Source organism: Durio zibethinus, chromosome 3 (genome assembly GCF_047325235.1).
Source record: "Durio zibethinus cultivar Kanyao isolate XHJ-2024 chromosome 3, ASM4732523v1, whole genome shotgun sequence".
Lineage (NCBI taxonomy): Eukaryota > Viridiplantae > Streptophyta > Magnoliopsida > Malvales > Malvaceae > Durio > Durio zibethinus.
In genome coordinates this window covers 8,554,981-8,577,592 of record NC_143164.1, presented here as the reverse complement: position 1 = coordinate 8,577,592, position 22,612 = coordinate 8,554,981, and the positions used below count along the sequence as shown (strand labels likewise).

At 30.0% G+C, this 22,612-nt stretch overlaps 1 protein-coding gene across 1 annotated transcript; it reads right to left on the bottom strand.

Moving 5' to 3' along the window:
• Positions 1-2,189: 2,189 nt before the first annotated feature.
• On the bottom strand, positions 2,190-16,134 carry LOC111300022 (serine decarboxylase-like). Its single transcript, XM_089757930.1, has 6 exons — positions 15,806-16,134; positions 15,271-15,309; positions 3,889-4,084; positions 3,602-3,793; positions 3,366-3,504; positions 2,190-2,756 (listed from the first exon to the last, which is right to left on the bottom strand). Exons 1-6 carry the CDS (start codon positions 16,074-16,076, stop codon positions 2,190-2,192), a joined length of 1,404 nt encoding a protein of 467 aa, XP_089614056.1. The 5' UTR covers positions 16,077-16,134.
• Positions 16,135-22,612: the final 6,478 nt, after the last annotated feature.

The following is a 22,612-nucleotide window of genomic DNA, read 5'->3' as shown; positions in this document are numbered from 1 at the left end:
AAATAATACAACCTGAAATCATGAAACACATATAAAATATAAAATTATCTTTTCATAATTATGTTTGATATATCGGTAGTATAACCAGAAATTTATGTCAATGATGTTAATGTCATAATATTTTTTTATAATATTTTCTTGCTTAATAGAAATTGACAAAATGAAATATATAAAAATATATTGCACAATATTATATAATTTTTAAATAAATACATATTTTCTTAAAAATTTATTTCAGTGATTTCATTATCTATGTTACAGAAAACTTTTTATTTCATATTTTTTTGTCATATCGATCAAAATATTAAAAAAATAATGTAAGCATATATATGATATAATTCTTTTTTATTTCTTTTTATAATGATATTACATTTGTACTATCAAATAACTAAGTTTGAAATAATTATTACATCAAGGGCTACAATTTTACCCTGGTATTCAAGAAAAGCTGGCCGGGACTTTTAGATTGATTGTTTTATTATGAATGTAACAAATGAACAGAAGTATGATTTTGGTGCCAGATTGCTAATTATACCGCTTAATTTTGCTTGATTTCCAGGCTACAACATCAGGAAAGGTTGGTCAGTTAACCTGGATGTTGTTTCCATCCACCATGACCCTGAAACTTTGTCCTATCTTCAAAAGTTGGATCCTTCCAGATTTTATGTAAGCAATCAACAGCGGAAGTTTCTTTTCTTCTCAGATGCAAACTTACTACTCAATTACAGGCAACTATAAACGCCTTTCAGCTTTCTGGGATTGGGCTGTGGACCGCGAATGTGCCCTGGAATGAACCAGGCTAAACTGGAAATCTGCATCTCCATCCATCACATGGTCTGCACTTACAAGTAAGATGATATAATGCTTAACAAATAAAACTCTAATATGTCTAAATGCTTAATAAGGAAGAGTAGTAGGTTGATATCAGAAGCTTTTGAATTACAAAAGCACTAAATAAAAAAGTAAACCAATTTGAGATAGAACTTAAAGTTGAATAATCATTATTCATTTTGTTCATTTTGTTATTAAAGAGTTGTCTCTGAATTATAACAGTGTATTCAATATCACAGGAAGAGACCTCTGGAGAGAGATGATTCTGTGCAGCCAAAAAACAAGTATCCTATTATGGTTGAGCCACTGTGAAACTTTTCATACTGGGATCAAGAATGAAGCAAACAGATGAAAGGCAGGAAAAAGTGTAAAAAGCATGATTGAATGGATTCAAGAACAGAATTTTCAAGTAATTGCAGTTTGTTTCGAGTATATCCATCTTTGTGATATAAACAAGTTCATTAGTACCTATAAAGATGAGCCTCTGCATAAGAAACGATAATCTCATGATAATGCTTTTAACCCGGACACACTTGAAATTCAGCCTAACAATGGCAGATTACAAGGCTAGGACTGGACACACCTGGAATTCAACCTAGGACTAGGAGTGAATAATGGTAGACTACACGGCAAGGATAAGAAAGTTGTCACCCTAACAAATTCTGATTTTTTTTACCGCCCATAAATTTGGGTCCTAAGTTTTTATGAAAAGCAACAAGCAATGTTCATACGTAAACATCAGTTCTTAAGGGAAATCTATATCATTACATGAGCTTATCTGGATATCTGCTTGACTAAAAATTCAAGTCCTAGCAGTCTTCAAACATAAATTTCACAGTACTACTACTCGGATCACAAACAGAATATTAGCAGTGTTATTTCGAAGTGCATCTAGTGGACATAATAATTTGTGTATCTTTATTGTGCTTGTATTGTGTCAAACATAAATAAAATACGGAAAATTATTATGTCAAAATCTTATGACATATCAAATACAAATTTTTTTTTTTTAATTTTTGCCAAACTCGTACAATTTTTGTTAAGATTGTAACCCGTATTGCTTTTACATCTTCTTTGGTATTGTTTTAGTGAATCGTCTGTCATGTTTAAAATAATCAGGTTTGGCATACGGTATGATAGTTTGGATGACACAAAGCAGTAATCAATAGACAAGAAATTTGTTAGGTATTGCTATTTACCTGAACATTTAAACGATACATGCAAGGAACAGAGGAATAATGCAAAAGCCTTATATTAAGAGGAAAAACTTCTGAATCAAATCTAGATTGCACTAAAATCAAATGTCAAGTTAAAAGAAAACAAAGGAATAATTCTCAATCATAATAAAGAATATTTCGTTACTTGTGCAGAGTGCAAGCACAATTCTCTTTCCCTATATCTGCTGCAATACAAGGAGGCTGAACATGTTCTTCTTGATACCAAATTGATCGTTTTTCAACTAATTCATTCAAGAAGACATCCAGCTTCTCGATGGTCACATTAGGCATCACCACCACATGTGCTATATTCCCTTCACAAGGAAGTCGCCAACTTCGAACAAACTCCTCATCCCGGGGCAGCTCAAACACAACCGTACTGCTGAGTTCATTTAGCATAGCACTGATCCCAGCCCCACACAATCGGTCCTTCAAGTAGTGAGCATTTCTGAGGCACTTCTGAACTTCTTTTTGAAATCCTTCGTAACCTTTTCTGTTGAGAGTATACCACAGGAAAATAGGAGCATGACCATTCCGACTTCCAATGATCGTAGCATCTCTTGATGCAAGGTATTCAACATTGCTTGAGAGCACATTGATGTGCTCCATACTTGTGATCTGAGTACCACAAGGCATTGGACAACCCACAAACTTGTGGCCTGAAACACTTACACTTCCAATGGGCTTCTTGAAAGTAACCTTTGGTGCCTGTTCACCACCAAATGAAATCAGGTTCAAGAGGTAATAACATCCATAAGACAGGACAACATGTGACGTAATACGATAAGAGTTTGAGAAACAAACTTATAAGATTATGCACAAACTCATCATCTACTTGCAGAAAGGGTACAAGCTTAATAGCCATGTTCATTCCTTCATGCTTCTTTTAAACATGTCAACAAACATTGAACTTACTAGAAAGTTAGTGGTGTTTCACCCAAAGCAGGAAAAGGAATCACATAATTTTTCCTACTGACCTATGGTGGGAAGTACAAAGTCCTAATAATCTAAGCAACACTATATAGACGGACTATAAACAGTGATAAAAGACTCTTATGGTACTTCATCTCTGTTCTTCAGGCCAAATCCTGAAGTACTTCATCTAGCCTAATTCAGTTTTTCATAATCAAATCCAGAGGAGACAAGTGCCATATTACATTCTACAACTTACTCGCGAAAAAGTTATAAATTGGCATAACAAAAGCAGTGTGCTTATGCCTCACAAGGTAAGAGTGATGGAAAGGATGGTTGATAACCGAGCTTTGCTATCTTCCCTCAAATCCACATTAAAATAGAGGCTGTACGTGTGAAACTTACCCGTTTGATGAAAGGCATCATGAGTCCGAACAAAGCTCCATCACAATGAATGTAGAACTTATCATGTGAAAATCCACATTTTTCAAGGGTTTGTATCACAAGATCAAGGTCATCTACAGCTCCTTTGACAGTTGTTCCTGCAGTAAACATTATTTAATAAGTTATTTCTCTTATTTGAAATCTGTGACAGTGTGAGGATGTATATATGCAAGAGAAAGAGAGGGAGAGAGAGATCTATGTTAACATTGATTATAGCTGGTTTGTCCTTGTTATCAAGCAACTTAACTCTGAAATCACTGCAATCAATCTCACCCGAGACTAGAGTATCAACCTTCACACACTCCATTCGATATATTCTTGCTGCTTTAAAGATAGAGTAATGTGACTCCCGTGATGCATACAAAATCCCATCTGGAAACACTTTCCTCCTGCAAAAACCAATCATCAGTCACTTGCGCTTGTCAATTAAAAAAAGATTACAATGTTTGAAACGTAAGTAACCAAGTTTTAAACAAGCACTAACCCAACAAAAATTCCATGAAGATTTCCTTTTGTGCCACAATTTGTAATGTAACCCCAATATTCGTTCTTCTCTATTTCCCACAAACGGGCAAACCAATCAAACACACCAACTTCAAACTGCCTTGAATGAACTCCATAGTTGCTCTTAATAAATGGATCTCCAAGATTGTTGATCGAGAAATGCTGTAACTGAGTCACTATAAGGGTTTAGGTGTTTAGTGGTGTTTTTTTAAAAGTTTAGTGGTGTTTATAAATGCCAACAAAAGATTTGCGACGTTTGTAAAAAACATCACTAAAAGAATCGGCTATATATGCGTCGGGAAAAATGATGGCGTTTTTTTATAAAATGTCGCTATTTTAGAAACGTTTGTATCTAGAAAACACTATTAATTTAGTGGCATTTGTATTAGAAAAGCATCGCTAATATGGTGGCATTTATATCATAAGATTCCACTAAATTAACAGCATTTGTATCATATTGATATAAACACCACTATATTAACGGTGTTTTTTTGTAAGAATGTCGCTACTTTTAATGGCGTTTTATGGTACCAACGCCTTGAAATTAAGAAATTTACTTTTTTTTTAATATTTATTATTTTCATTAATAAAAAATGTTAAAAAAAAAAACGAACTTAAATTAAAAAATTGAAATTAATAAATACTTAATTCACGTTCAAATATGCATGTAATTAATACAAAGTTTAACAATTAGTATAATAACATTCAAATTATTTTAATACATTAATAAAAAAAATTTAAAATGTATTAAATTGATGACTACATAAATTTGGAAGATTGCCATTTGATGAAAGAATTTTTTCACCTTAGTCACTAGTGTGTTCAAGAACCTATTGAATAATATCATACAAGTTTTAACACTTAATAATAAGCTATTTTTTATATTAAAAAAATATAAATATTTACTAAATATAATACCTGAGTTGGTGAACCACCGAGATTAGTTCCTAGAAATTGTAGTTACACAAAATTCATAAGATGATCGAATCGATCATGCAACTGTTGAAATTTTGCATGCTCTTGATCTATTTTAGCACGTTTTTCAATTTTGGCACGCTTCTGTTCTCTTTTTGCTTCTATTTGCTGGAAACGTTGTTGTATAGTTTGCAACTCTTCTCTCAATATGGAAATGTCTCGTGAAGATTAACTTGTTTAGAATGTAAATTATTGAGAGCTACATCCATAGTAGGTAGATGATGTTGGACGCAATCCAAGGCTTGTCCATGCTTTTCTTTTCTAGCAACTTTTGTGAAAATTCAAAATTTCAATTCTTGCATGTTGATAGAACTAGCAGATGCTAATTCAATCTCAGCAGTCATTTTCTCTTTAGCTTTCTCCTGTAAATTAATCAGATAAAACTATCAAGTTTAATGATTAATTCATAATATGTTAAAGATAATAAATATTTACTTTCTGTTAAAATAGATGTTACAAATTATCACAATTTCTTGTGTTTCGATATTCAAGTAAGATCCCTCTTTTTTTATGTGTGTTAGGCAAAATAGTTTCATACGTCCAATTTTATTACCCATCTCAATCTCCTATATAAAAACATATGTTATTGTTAAATACATATCAACTGCAACTTATTCATGCATATCAAGCCTATCAATCAAGTTCAAAATTTCGAATAAGTTTAATATCATGTATTTAATTTATCTAAATTATTAAAATAGAAATATAACTATAAAATTATTTTTGGCCCTTTAACGACACAAAAGTCTTAAACAAATGTAAACAATAAAAGCATTTTGGCCTTTCACACCTATCGATCATGGAAATTAAATTTAATTATTTGGACAAGTTTAATATTATGGATTGAAGCCATCTGTTGGGAAAAGCCATCCAAAAGTTTAATTTGTATTTTTGCCTTTAAAAGACAAAAATAGTCCCAACTAGATGTAAATGATAATTTTTTCACACATATCAACTGTAGAAACCAAGTTCAATCATTCAGATAAGTTTAATATCATGTATTGAAGCTATCCAAACTGTTAAAATAGAACAATAACAACAATTTTGTATTTTTACCTTTAACGGTACAAAAAGTCCTAAATAGATGTAAACAATAACTTTTTCATGTATATCAACCGTGGAAACTAAGTTCAATACTTTTGATAAGTTTAATATCATGTATTGAAACTATCAAAACTATTAAAACAGAACAATAACTGTTAATTTACATTTTTACCTTTTAACGGCATAAAAAGTTCATTCAATCGAATAAGTTTAAAATCATAAACTTATTATTTCTTTTTGATTTCTTACAAAACTTTTTGATCCACTTATGTGGCTATATTTTTGTTGATTTTTGCTACTAATCCTAATCTGTTCTCTTTTCTATCATAAAAAATAATTACGTATATGGTAGAAATACAAATATTACCAACTTAAAACATAAAACACTTTTATTATTTTAAACTAATATTAAAAGTTATAAATTAGTAGCTCTCATTTTCTTGAGAACCAAAATCTAACTAATTGCTCATATTACCACCTAATCATATTATGAGGTAAATTTTTCATTGTGGCTTCTACAGTAGTATTTCGATTGAAATACTTATTCTTCAAATTATGCTTATAGTCTTTTCATTTCTTTCCCAATGACTTAAGCACAAATAAAGTTGGTATTTTAAGTATAAATCTTGATTGTAATAATACAATAAGAAAAGTTTGAATCAATAAACCAAATGTAAAATAATTATATTTTTATATGTAATTAATTATACTAATACCTCATTAAAGTTTAAAGCATCGGCCTTAACTTCTATTGGAGCTTTATGCCATGTTTCATAATGATAGGCAATTTCATTTCATTACCGGCAATCATGTTTAGAAATCCAGCCAACAGTTAAGCCTTTTCACCAATTAGTTACCTATCAAAGTTTGCAGACACTACAATACGCTTGTTCAGAGGCAATGCAAACAATTCTTTGGAAATTGTCCGGCCTCTGGTCTTTCTGTTGACCATTGTTGTCAACTGCAAAAAATAAAAAATCAATTTGTAAAATGCCAATACTTTAATCATTATAATTGAATTCTAAATATGAGGTATATGATACCTGCATTTAAATTTAAAGCAGAATCAATTGACGGGATATTATCTAAATTTGGACATCCCGTATTACTAGATCCAATAGCAGTTAAAAGGTTAGAAGTGACTGAGTTAGAACTGATAGTACGTTCATTCCCCTCCAAAAGATTCAATCCATAGCCAATATCAACAGGTGCCGTAGACGGTTCTGAACTAATATATTTTATATGTATTCCTTTCAATCTTCTCCTCCGCATTGTAGCTTACCTGCATCATTAAAATGAATATGTAAAAGATATTAGTTTAGAACATATATAAAGACATTGATAAAATAAGAAATCATAACGAACAATATATATAGAACATATCAATTTAATTAAATCAAAAGATAATGTATGATTTACAATACTATAAATATAGAATAGCGAATGCGATATTAATTACATACAAGCATTTATTACATTATGTCTTAATCACTCGAATTATAAAATATAAATGATCCATCATGGTTCATAAATGTCTTTATTAACATCTTTACAGACCCAATGAGCAGAGGTACTGGAGATGTTTTCATCCAAGTTTTATTTAGCAAAAGAATAACATTCAATTCCATGTTTAACATCATTTTTTGTATCTAACCCCATATCAAATAAGTCTCTAGGTGTGTTTCGAAGAACAATAAACTAACATAATTCTTTGGGGTTTTCAAAATAAAAAACTTGTTTGACTTGAGATAAAAAAACATAAGGTTCATCAATGAGCTGATGTCCAATGTGAATTAATCGAAAAAATTTACAAGTGTAAATCCAAATTGATCTTTTTTAATACCCTTCACGCTATTCACATCAGCCCAATCATACCGAAATAAGATAACTTTCCACTTGCCATAATAATCCAACTTAATGATGTAATTAATCATGCCATAATAGTCAACATTTTCCTCTAAATGGTTTGTGTCCCTAACACTAGCATAGCTAGTAGTTGATGAAGTAATAACAACTCCTAAATTTTATGTACTTCTAAATCTTTCATGAGATTTAGCGTGAAATCTAAATCCATTGATGATAAAAGCTTTGTATCATTTCATAATCCTATTCAGACCTTGTGAAAGACACTTCACCTCTTCACTAACAAGCCTTCCACTCCAAACCTATAAAGGTGAAATAAATAAATATATATACGTTATTAATGTTAGTTGAAATAAATATATATATGTTATTAATGTCAGTTATAACGTAAGCATTCTATGTAGATTCCTCATAATGGGAAGTATGGCATTACTTACAGTTGCTCCTAACCATTTATGAAAGTTTTCGGTGAACAACTTATCAAGCTCTCGAGGGTTTGATCATCGATAATGTGCATGAACTCTTAAATTATTTTTATACTCACTACAAAGCGTCATGATAAAGTATTAACAATAACAAAAAATACAATAAATTATGCTCAATGGAATGAATTATTTCCTTGTAAAAAAACTTACGTGCGAAATGATTCAATTGAGTCATGATGGAAAAGAACATATCAATATGATTTTGCCCAAGATTTATTATCTAACTCCATTTCAGCTTTGCCTATTGATTGTCCAAAACTTGAAAAAAGATAATTGTAGGCAAAGTCAGTATGCTGCATACCAACATTTCTCAATGGTTTATTAAATCTCATTTCAACATCTTTCAAATAACGAGAACAAAATGTCATACACCCTTCTGCTAAATATCCTTCAGGAATAGAACCTTTCGGATAGTGTTTGTTGTGACAATAAGACTTTAACCTCCCCAAAAACCTATTGCATAAAACATTTGTCATATATACTTTTAACTAGAGTGATATGATCAACACAACAACCTAATCAAGCTATTAATAAATAATACCTTTTGAGAGGATACATCTATCAATAATAAACCAGTCCATCGACTTTTACTTCATATGGAAGGTGGATAACCAAATGCATCATAATAGTGAAGAAGTTTGAAGGAAAAATCTTTTCTAAATGGCATAAAGTAATATGGCTCAATCTTCAAGTTTGTCAAGCTCTTCCACATTTAGACATTTTCCACATAGAGCTTTAAATATGTTACTCAATTTAATTATCATAGAAGTGACTTGCTTTGACATTGATGAACGTAAAGCAATAAGAAGTAAGTCTTATACCAAAATATGATAATCATGTGACTTCAATGAAAAAAGTTTTTGCTCCTTCAGATTCACACATCTCGATATATTTGACGCATAGCCATTCGAAACTTTTACATTTTTCAAAACCTTGCAAAAAACATCTTTCTTAGCTTTAAAAATCCCAAAATAGGTAGGAGGCAATCGACATTTGCCATTAGGAAGCAACTTCGAATGAAGGTCAAGGCAAAGCTCTATATCAACTAGTTCAAGCCAACTTTTTAAGTCATCTTTTGATATTTTATTCACATTAAAAATTATCCCGATAAAATTTTTGAAAACATTTTTCTCTACGTACATTAAATCAAGATTATGATGTAATAAATTATATTCTCAATAAGGCAACTAAAAAAGGATATTTCTTTTTTTCCATAACTCAAACTCGTTGGGGTTATTTTTTTCATCGTCTTGCTCATCACTTTGAACATTAAGATCACCAACTTAAGTATTAGTATCACCAATTTGTGTAATATGAGGCCAGACACCTCAAAGATCTACATCACTATTTTTCTTGTAGAGTCATTTTTTTATAAGTGAAATTGATATCTTTTAACTTTAACAAGATATTAGACCCACTAATTGGTAATATCGATCTCCTCAACTCTTTAGTTTCATCAAAGAGATGTTTTGGGAATCTAAATCGAAGATTATCATCTAACCATCGATGATGTGCCATATAATAGAACTTCCTACCATTAGGTAACTATTTTGAACATGTCTACGTAGCACAACATGGACAAGCATAACGATCTTTTGTGCTCCAATAAGATAAATTCGCATAAGCAAGAAAATCATTAATAGTTCATAATAAAGTAGCACACATATTGAAGTTTTTTTTTATGCATCATAGGTCTTAACTCTTTCCCATAATTACTTTTACTCTTTAATAAGAGATTGTAAGTAGATATTTATATCATTACTTGAACCTTTTTTTTTTAGAATTATCATAGACAAGATAAATGACTGTTGCTTTATGGTAATCCGTGGTGTCAAATTATATGGAATCAATACAACTGACCAAGTACTATAAGAAGTACTTATCATTTTGAATGAGTTGAATCTATTAGATGTCAAAAACGCTTTCAATAATTGACTCAAAATTTTTAAAGGATTTATTGAAGGCATTTTTTGCATAATACGCCTTCAATAATCCCTTTAAATTTTAATGAAAAGATTTTTGAAGATGTTTTTGACTAACAACACCTTTCATAATCTCCTCTTCAAAATTTTTAAAAGAAATTATTGTAGGCTTTTTTTATAAAATGCCTTCAATAATCCTTTTACTATTTTTGGATAGGATTATTGAAGGTATTTTCTAAAAAAATATCTTCAATAATTTCCTTTTAAAATTTTTTTAGGATTATTAAAGGCTTTTTTTCGTAATAACGCCTTCAATAAGCTCGTAGTCAAATTTTAAGGGGATTATTGAAGACGTTTTTACCAAAAAAATACCTTTACTTATTATTTTTATATTCATTCCCCTGTCTTGAACTTTGGAATCACAAATTGCTATTACAGAGAATGATTAAAAGCTGTATTAATCAACCAAACCAAACCCCCTAAACACTTTTAGTTTGACTTTTGGTTTTTTTATCTCTATTGTCGTTGTCGATCTTCAACAACTCAACACTGTGCACCTCTCTGTTTATCGGTATATCCTTATTTTTTTGTTTATTGTATTATTTATATTCTTTGATAGATGTATTTTTTTTTGGTTCCTTACTATTTACATTTGCATATATGTTTTTTATTTATTTTATCATAACCTTAGTCGTCCAAGCACTTTTCATTGCATGTATAGTATTTTTGTGTAGTTTAGTTTAAATATTGTGGTTTGGTGAATGATATTGTATGATATTGTTTTGTTGAATGGTATTTTATGATATTGGTTTGCTGCATGGTTTGCTGAATAATATTGCTGAATGGTTTCCTGAATGATGTTTCTGAATGGTTTGCTGAATGGTATTTTTGAACATATTGCTAATTGGTTTGCTGAATGGTGTTTTTGTAGTATGATATTAGTTATATTTTATTACATAAAATGTGAAATTTAGACAAATAGTTTGGTGTATTTCATATAATTATGATCAAAATTATAGATATTATGACTCTAAGCAACATACTTCTTTTTCTATTAAACATGCATAAGACACACATGTAGGCCAAAAAAGAAAAGGAAGGGGACGAAATAAACAAATTAAAAGTGAGTGACATAAAAATTCATGTAGACTTTAATCAAAGTTGGCAGCTTGTGTCTGATGGAGTTACCAAGCTAGCTACTCATATTAGTACCATTGTCTGTAGTAGCATTTCAATTACGTACACCAATTGGCGATGAGTTTCTAATGATATAAATGATGGTATTGGGAAGTTGATTGTGGTATGTTTTTTCAATTATTTTATAAAATTTGTTAAATGATCATTTAATTGAAATTCAATGTGTTCATACTAATTGTGTTAAATTATTTAGGAACGGTTTGATGTCCCAATTGAGTGTAAAAAGCTTGTGTTGCAATCTGTTAGGAAAGCATTTAGAGACTTTAAATGCAAATTGACAACTCAATATATTTTACCACTCGTTGATCAAGGTGATGTATTGGTTGTTCTACTTACATCATATGCAGATGTTATAAGTGTTAAAGATTAGAGAAATTTTGTTCAAGATTTGCTATCGAAAGATTTCTTAGTATGCAAACCCATTACAAAAAATTTGTTTATAAGATTTTATGCAATATATTTGATATCTTCATATGTGATTTACATAATTTCTTTCTTTTGTAGAAAATCAAAGAAAACCAAAAGAACATTCGGGCTAAACAAATATATCACCATTGAACAGTGAGAAAAGGATATGCAAATAGCAAGTTTGAGCTTATAACTATTTGTACACTTGTTTTATACTCATAAATGAATATTTATGAACATTCATTTCACAGATTCTTATTCTTATATTAGGTAATTTATTAGGAATTACCAAGCTCTGACACTGAAGTTTCTAGATGGGATGTCTAAAAACAAAGACATCTTCGAAAGGTTAGATCCTTTACAGATGAAGCAATCGAAGAATTGGCTAAAAAGATTGTATGTATAACTGCTCATTAAATCATATATGATTGGCATTATGGTTGTATGCTTGACTATATTATAGCTTTGTATAGATTTGTTGTTGTAGCTCATCTTATTATTGTCTTTCAGGATGATTATGTTGGTAAAGTTAAATTCAGTGAGTTGGCAACCCAATATGGCAAAGATCCATTGTCTTTAGCATTAAGAGCTAAAGAAATGCATGGTCAAGTTCGTAGGGTTGGTAAATTTTTGTTGCCATCAAAGTTTTTTAGTAATCAACCCAAAACCCCTCGAATGACAAATGCACAATATGAAGCTATCATTGAATAACAACAGCAATGACTTGATGACCAGGAGTAATGCCTCAATGAGCAATAACAAAAACTCACTGCTTTGAAGGCCATGTTGGTAGCAATGCTGCATAACATACTTGTAGGCCAGTTGGATAGCATCATCCACCTAAGACAAGCTTTCGTTGCAAGTCAGACAGTAAACCCAACCCTCAGTACCAGCCATGAAGTATGATTTTGTTTATTCACCTAGTATTTATTTCTTTTTTATATTTATTAATTTGGTATTAATACTTATATTTCATTATATATTGTAGCAGGATGTTGAGACTTAGAGTATGACCCATGCTTGGGTTACTATGGATGAGTTATCTAATTATTCACTTTATCATTTGTCCAGAGGAAACTGCATAACCATTAAGTCCGATGATAGGTATTTGATAAACCATCATTTTCTTACATTGGTGTGGATGAGGTTAAAGAATTTTGTGAACTGGATAAAATATCAGTTGTTGATATTGTTGCTTATATGATGTTAGCTTATAAATACAAATATGCAAACTCAATATGTATTAATCTATACTACGGTGTATTACTAACTAGTATTGTTGATTGTTATCATGTAACTTCCTATATAGAGAGGTCAATGCGAGACAAATGACTCATAAATTTAGATTCATTGGCCCTAATTTCATTATTGAGCAGAGTGGCACAGTCACTTTTCATGCTAATCATGTGATTGAATGCATGAAAAAATAGGTTGATTATTACTTGCTCCTGTATAATGGATAGTAAGTTATATTCATACAAATATATATTCGAACCTTACCCGAATCTAATATGATACCTAATCTAAGTATATCATTCTTATTATTTTACAGTCATCATTGGCAGCTTATTGTGATTGATACCAATTTCTTAATGCCATACTTAATTTTGCTCAATCAATGGCGATGCCTAACTCCAAAATTAAAATTTTTATAAAGAGGTATTACTTGTTATTATATTATATATGTTATGTTTCTTCATAAGTAATTTTATTTATGTATTAAGTAATTTTTTTCTTTTTAATTTAGGGTAATATTTGCATTTGATAAGAAGGCAAAGATTAAATGGGTCTTATTATCGGTAAATGTGAAATTTGTTCTTTTATGTTGAGTTTGTGTAGATATATATTTTCTAAACCCACTAAATTTATATTTTAGGTACCTCATCAACCCGGATATACTGAATGTGGATATTATGTCCTTCATTTTATGGGGGAGATAATTTTATATGATTTTATGACCACACCATTCAAGGTTAGTACAAATTTCATAAAGTCATTATATCTTAAAAAAAAAAGCTAAATTATGTTCTCATTTATTAACATTTACTTTTGATTTTTTTTAGTGGGAAAGTAAAGAAAGCTCGCGGTAGATGAACTTGATGAAGTTCGTAAAGAGTGGTGTGAGTATGTATTATCATTTATTGCTAAACCTTCAGGTTGGACATTGTTGGTTGAGTGTAAATATGTGTAGAATATTTGTTATAATATTTTTAACATGCCATGTTAAATGGATAATTTAAGTTTGTAGATTGGGGTATTAGTTTATTATTAATGGTATATATTTGTTTATATGAATACACATATATTGATTATGATTATTTGAGAAAAGTATATTTATATAGCAACATTATTAGTTTTAAGTTTGGATGTGTGGTCAATTTATTGAAATACAACAATGTTCATAATGTAAATTTTAAAATGTAATTCGTAGTATCACATATATAAACCAAATGTTTTCTGGACATAAACCTACAATTGACTTCACATATATAATTAAACAAAAAATTTTTTGATGGGATTACTGAAGGCATTTTGAGCCAAAAAATTCCTTGAATAATCCATAACAAAATGTTATTAAAGGTATTTTTGACCAAAACTGCCTTCAATAATCCCTCATAAAAATTTATTGAATGGATTATTAAAGGTGTTTGGGCCAAAAACGTCTTTAAGAATCTGTTCCAAATTTTTTGCATGGATTATTGAAGGCATTGTTTTATCAAAACTACCTTCAATAATCCCTCATAAAAATTTATAGAATGGATTATTGAAGGCGCTTTCGGCTAAAAATGCCTTTAAGAATTTATTCCAAACTTTTTCTATAGATTATTAAAGGTATTTTTCTGTCGAAAATGCCTTTAATATTCTCTCTCCAAAATTTTTTAAATGGATTATTAAAAGCATTTTTACCTAGAAAATGCCTTGAATAATCCCTTATAACTAATCCTTTCAAAAACTCAAAAAACGCTAAAGGGAGGGATCGAACTTATGACCTTATGGTTAACAACCATTTGATCCTTAAAATTTGATAGGATATTTATTAAAGGTGTTTTTAACAAAATACCTTCAATAATCCTCTTCAATTTTTTAGCGAAATTATTGAAGGCATTTCTTATAGAAAATACCTTTAATAATCACCTACATTATTTTATGAGGGGATTATTCAAGATGTTGTCTGCCAAATACGTCTTCAGTAATCCCTTAATCCATTTTTATAATGAGATTATTCAAGGTATTTTTTTATCAAAAAATGTCTTCAGTAATCACTCTAATTTTTTAAAGAGGATTATTCAAGGTGTTTTAGTAGATAAACTCTGCTAATTTTTATCTTGGGTGGCGTTTATAAGTAAAAACACTGCTATTTGATAAAAAAAAACGCTTTAAGTTTTATAAAAATACGAAAGCTAGTGGCATTTGTAAGTGAAACACAGTTACAAAACTGTCACTAATCTTTCATTTTCTTGTAGTGACCTAGTACACTATAATCGAAGTCCAGATTATAAGGATAGCCTAAAAAGTTTTACTTTAATTAATAATCCATATGTTTCAAGGAAGATCAATTTAAGTAAAAGTCATTGGAAGATTAAGTTAACAATTTAACATATAAAGCAAAAACTGCATTTATAATTGTAGAACAAAATGCATGATTTTACATTTTTCATAAAACAATTATTATAAAATCGGTATTAGATTTTATTCATTTCTTCATTTTTAGTTGATTACGATTTTGCTTAGTTTCAACTACCTGCTTTTGCATTTTAGCAACTTTTTAAATGCCCAAAAAAAGGGAATGTAATCCTTTAAGAAACAAAAAGAACGTTAAACCTCTCTCTTTGTTTCACCATTTATTTGGTAATAGTTATAATGTTAAAAAATTAAGGCACATAATTACCCTTTTATTTTGTGAACTAAATGCATATCGAATCTCCTAATGAAATAGAAAATGAACTCAAACTAAAGCTTGCGTTAAACATTATTGTTGTTATTATTATTATTATTATTATACCTAAATGGTGCTTGGTCCGCTCTATGAGGTTTCTACAATATTTAGCCACGATGGCAGCCATGTAAGCCTCCTTGTCATCGGTGAACTCATTGTTAGTTTCTGGCTCTATAACTGCCAGACATGTGCTGTGCACATTCCTCCCCCACACAATCTTCTTGTTTTTTTTCACCGGCTTCTCCATGAATTCTAGTTCTTCCTCCTTCTCGGATTCACTAGGCCTATTAATGGCGGTCGTAACAACAAGAGGCAATGGTTCCACCACCACAGTCATCAGATCAAAGTGTAGAAACCAAATTTGTCCAAACTTTTAATTGGGTCTCAATTTAATATTTGTCAGTTATATCAGGTCCCCAGGCCCAAAGCCTAATTTCATTTTAATCAAGCTTAAGGTTCGATTTGGATCAGGCTTGAGGTCTAGTTTTGTTCTTTAAGCTCAAAGCCTATTATTTATTTATTTATTTATTTTTTTACATTAATATTAATTTATTAATTAAATAAAAAAATATTAAAAAAATACAAAAACAAAGAAAAACAAAAGCTAAAAAAATAAAAAATAAAAAAAGGGTTGGAGGTAGTGGCTGTCGTGCACAGCACCAGCCACCCCCTGTCCATCTTTGTTCACTTCTGTCCATCCCCTGTTCACCTTTGTTCACCCCTTACATCCACACCTTAAGCACTTACACTCTGCTAGGACCCTATGCTACCTACCCTGGCATAGGGCCAAAGCTAAGCAAAAAACAAAAGAGCAGAGGGAGGTTGGTGTGGCACCCCCCTCTGCCAAGCCCTATGCCACTTGTCCAAGCATAGAGCCATGGCTGGAACTCTCTAAATAAAGCTCTATGTCTGACCCAAAAAAAAAAAAAGGAAAAACCCTACAAAAAAAGTATTCTATAAAAAAAAACAAAAACAAAAAATCAAACTAAAAAACTCAGTGCCCTAGGAATAGCGAACCTAGGACCGAGAGCCCTTGCAAAAAAAAAAAAATTAGTTAAAAAATGCAAGTCAAAATACAAAAAAAAAAAGTTTGGTAGAAAGTTAGAAAGCAAATCTAGAGAACTTAGGATCTCTTTTGGTAAAAGAGAGGTAAGATCTGGAAAGAGGAAGGGGAAAAGAATTTGTGGGTGAGTTTTGGGAATTTTTTACGATTGGCATGATGGCCAACAACCACTAACGGGGTTCGACAAGGTGGACAGCAGCCAACTGAGAAGAGAGGTAAAAAGAGAAGGTCTAGGAAGGAAAGAGAGTTTTTTTTTTTTATGGGAAATGAGGAAATGATCTAAAAAAAAAAAGGGCTTTTATAGAAACTGCCAAATGCCAAAATGACATTGTTTCAATAAGCGTCAAAACGATGTCATTTTAATACCCAAAGATCTACACATCAACCCACAACTCAACCTAGGATCTACACACCTGACCTGACCCTTTAACCCTTGATCGGCCTAGCTAAATCAGCCCAAATTGGACCAAATTGGAGCTGAACCACTGAACCCACCAGATTGACCTAGACCCATGTTGATCGGACTGTTGACCGGTCTGGTTCAAGTAAAAAAAATTGTTTTTTAATTTTTTTAAAATTTTAAATATTATTTTTTTGTTTTAAATTTTATTATTAATGTTTATGCATGTTAAAAAGTTTAAATTTGCTAGAATAAATTTTTATTGTAATAAATAATTAATCATAATAAAAATAAATAATGAAATATATAGTTAAAACTTTTGATAATTTTGTTATTTTTAAAAATAAACCTTATAAAATAATAATTAAATAATAATAAAAAATGTGAAAAAAAAAAGAAAAAAAGTGAAATTTTTTATTTGACGATGAGTTTCAAAAGTACTCCGAGTAGTGATACCTATGAAATCTCTAGGTAAAAAGATTTTTTTAAATACTACCAGTGCATTGGAGTATTTATAAAAAATTTTCAATATAATAAAAAATTTTTCCTTTCTGTTATAAAATAATAAATAAAAATTAACTAATAAATTAAAAATAAAGTAATAAAAAATGAGGAAAAGGAAAATTTTATCCGATGATGAAATTTTGAAAGTATTCAAAGTAGAGATGCTTTAAGAAATCCCTAAGTGAGAATATTTTTTTAAATATTACCAGTGTATTGAAATATTTATAGAGAATTTTTAATATAATAAAACTTTTTTTTTCTCTTCAAAGTTTTAAATAATAAAAATAATAAAAATCAATAAAATTTCTAAAGAGTAAAATAAAATGTGTGCATCAACATGTTAGCATTTGCATTGTATACATGACATAGTTTTTTACGAAAAGTAAATTTGAGCCTCCGAAGATAAGATTTTAAGGTATTCTGAGAAGCGATACTTGAGAAATCTCTAGGTGAGAAAGAGTTCTTTCAATGTTGCCAATGTATTGGAACATTTTAAGAATTATTTCAATGAAAAAGTTCTAGTTTATTTTTCTGGAATAAAATTTGAACAATAATAAAAAAATAAAAAAAAAACAAATCTAGTAAACAAAAGAAGTCAAGGAAATTTTTTTTTCTTTTTTCAAATATTGAAACTAAGACTGTTTTATTAAAATCAGTGGATAACACATAATTAATTGGTACCATTTCAAATGGGCGTTGTGAGGGTTCTAATCCTTCTCAACGTGTAACCAACTCCTAAACCTAGACTGTTTCGTAAACCTTAAAATTATTTTTTTAATAAATTTTAATTAACCTTAAAGTCTTATTAAAAGGATAAATTTTAATAGGTGGCCAATCGCACCTAGCCAAAAAGATTGGTGGCGATTTCAATTTTTTTTAATTTCATTACCAAATTCATCAGGTGGCTCTAAAACCGTTACAACACAAAGTTATCCATCAAGATCTCCATCTTTACTTTCACGTTTGGCAGCACTGTTTTGATCTCTGTGGCCCTAGCCATGAATTTTTATATCACAACAGAAAACTAAACGTGAAATTTGTGAATAAATGTGAAGTTAAATGAAATGCGAAGTATTGGATGAAATATTTCTTTTTTTATAATATAATTGTTAAATGATTGTAGATATCTATGGAGATTGAATGAGGAGTTGATATTCTATTTATAGGTGGTTGCCATTGGCCTTACTTTCCAATGCCTAATTGTAATTCATATGTTTGGCTCGTGTTATAAAACCTTTTAACGAGCGTCAAGGGAATCCAAAAAAAAATTTCTAAAATTTTGATGGGGTATTTGATTCTTATATTTAGTTTAGGGTTATTTGATTTTTGAACAAAATGTTAGATTCTTGATAGTACCTAAACTTTTAGAATTAGAAATTCATCTCTTCTTGTGGTATTTTAAGATTTTGGATAAAAAGTTTCTTGAATTTTACATTTAACTTAAATAAAAGATTTCTTCTTTCTATATTATTTTTTTGAAAAGCAAGTCTGAAATTAAAATTAAAATTTATTTTAAGTTAATTACAATGTATCTTTTAAACAAAACGTAGTAATTGATGTATATATATATATATATATATTTGTTTTTCATATATTCTATAACTAGCTATTATTGTGTTTTTTTAAACATAGCTGTAATTGTATCACTATATGTTTTGCAATTAAAATATGGTAATTATAGTGTTTACCACATAGAAATGTTATAAATGAGTAAGTCAATTATTGTGTTTTTTCATTAAAATGTTGTAATTAAGTATTTAAATTTTTTTTTCAAAAATCATGTTTCTAACATTATGAATGTTATAATATCTAATCAAATTTAGAAGAATATCTTTTTAATAACTATTGTGATGTTTATACATAAGAAATGTCATAATTGATATCTTTATCATATTTCAATAGCAAAGATCATTTTCCAATTTTTATTTCAATATAGTAAAGCTTTAAGTAAATACTTTTCTATTTCAACCAACATCAGCTTCAATGTCTATCATTTAATTTTCATACTATTAAGTTTATCTATTTTTTTTTTCAATAAAAGGCATGTTTACTATCTATTACCTAATTTTCTACTTTGTATTAGTTGTTGCATTCAAATATTTTATTTTTTAAAATTTTTTTTAGATCTCATTTAGATCTTGATTGAAAATATGTTGATATATTAAATGTGTTATTCATTTGGGTTTTAGCTCCTTCATCCACAAATGTTTTATTATTAGTTTATGTTTTGTTTTTTTATGTGTGATAGATTCCATCTACCATATACAAAGATTTGCTTTCTATTTATGTTTTCAATGTTAATGAGAATATCTTTTTAAACAGTTATGGCTCATTTATCACTAAGAAACAAAATGTAATTGGTTAAAATGTGTATTTTGCATTTGAACTAGATGGAGACTTTGTTGCATTCCATCTACCATAAGGAATGGATGGTCTTGCTACAATGCCTTACTTGTAGCCAAGTGAAGTGGTTAGTTCCATGTATGAATCGTGAACCAATGTTATATCAATGTGGGGATGAGACTGAAGTCTTACTTTTAGGTTTATGAGAAAAAACAAGTTATGCACCATTTATTGTTTGAAGACAGTTTGGGGCTGAGCAATTTGTCCTCATAAAACACAAACTCACTAAATTAGATTTTCTATATAGTGAATAAAAAATACTGTAAAAGGTGGATAATGTGATCAAGGCATGGAAAAAGTCCAAGAGAGTAAGTCTTGGATCATTCACTAATAAAGTTACTCATGTGTATTTGGTATGGAGAGCCAAAAAGGGCAAAAGGGTTGTATTTACACTCAAAGATCATTGCCAAATAATGAATCAGGAGTTGGATAAGATAACCTCAGAGTTAGAGTTTACAAGAAAAGAATTTAAAGTTAAGAAAGACAAGATGAAGTAAGAGATTCAAAGACTTCAAGAAGAAATAGAGCAATGGAAAAACACAGCAGAAAAGTTCAAAGTCATAGTCCACAAGATCTCTAAGGAGCATGATACAGTAGTTAAGGATTTGGTCGAACTTCATCAACAACACAAAAAGTTAAAAGCTAAAAGTAAAGTCAAAAAGATTGTTAAAGATTGTGATAATGCCCTCAAGGAGTTAATGGAGTTGCATTAAGAGCATAAAAGATTACGTATCCAGGTGAAAGCTAAAGAAATAAATATCACTGATTTGACTTATAAAAATGAAAAGTTGAAGAGAGAATGTTCTCAGAAGGAGGATGATTGTGTTGAAACTCAAAAAGAAAATGAGATACTTAAAGGGTATACTTAAACATTAAAGCAAAAATTCAATGAACAAAAGGATCATATCATGGGACTCACAAAAAAGCATATGGAGCTATCATGCCAAGCATGGTTTGGCAAAAGAGAAGGTTTGGGAAGACAAAGGTACATAGAGCATCTTGCAACTCAATAAGTAAGGCAGTGATCAAGGTAAAAGAAATGGTTGAAGAAGCCAAGGCATTACGAACAGTGATTACACTAAAAAGAGAACATGAACAGTGTTTGTTGAATTTCATTGAAGAGGTTAAAGAGCAGTATGAGCAAATTAAACATTTTTACAAGTGGAGAATAATAAACTTAGTGTAAAATAGACTTTTGTAGAATAAATAAACTTCATTTTTATTGAAAATCTTTAAAGGGGCAAATATTTTCTTTTTCATGCATTGCATTGCATTCATTCATTCATAATTAAATTTTTAATCATGTTAGTCTATAATAAGACCACTAATTTAAGGTTGTGGTACACAAGGTTCAAAGATAACTTAACATTGGAACAAGTTAATGAGTCGTGTTGAGAAATTAGAAAAAGCTTAGGAGGAAATCAATGGAGAACTGAACAAAATCCTTAAAGCTTTGGGTAAGCTGAATAAAGAGAAGGCAGTAGAAGAAGATATTTTATATGAAGTTACTGATCCTTTATATCTTCCAAGCTATGGCCCATATCAAGCCCAATCTACTCAAAGCTTCCTCCGTATTTCCTACAAGCTATACTTATTTGGGAATGCTACTTGCACCCAGCGAAGAGAATATTCAAAACTACACTAAAAAAGTAATTAAATCGATCCAAGTTCCTAATTTGGATAATCCAAAAAGAAAAGTAAAAGTGAAGGTAACTGAATTTTTAGAGGACTTTAAAGCTGATTACATGATGAACATGCTCGAAGAGAGATTACAAGCTGTGAAAGGTATTGATTTTTATAATTCCATGGATGACGTTTGGCTTTGTCTAATGCCAGATGTGGTCATACTTCTAAAGTTTAAGGTAATAGAGTTTGAGAAATATGATGGAATAAAATATCCTATCACGTATGTTATAATGTACTATCATAAGATGACAGCTTACACCAGTAATGAGAAGTTATTCATGCATGTATTCCAAGATAGTTTAACTAGTTATGTTGTAAAGTGCTATGTCCAATTGGACAAGACCCATACCTAATCATAGAAGGATTTGACTCACTCTTTCATTAATCAATACCATCATATCATATATATAGCTTAAGATCGACTTTTTTTGCAAAGTATGGAGAAGAAAGCAACCGAGTCATTTAAGGAATATGCTCAAAGATGATAGGACATAGTTGCTCAGGTCCAACTACCATTGATTGAAAAAAAGATAATGGTTCTATTTATGAGCATTTTGAAATTGCCCTATTATGAAAAGGTGATAGGAAATGAGACTAAAAATTTTGCTGACATAGTGATCTTGAATGAGATCATTGAAAATGCCATCAAGAATGGCAAGTTTGAAGGAGAAAAGTCATCAACAGTAAAAAGAATGCCCAAGAAAAAGGAGAACGAAACTCTAGCTGTGGGTTTTGAAAGGCAACAATTTAATAACTATATTTCTTACCTATAACCTATTTACCCCACGTACTAGCCCACCATAAGTAATGCCTCAAC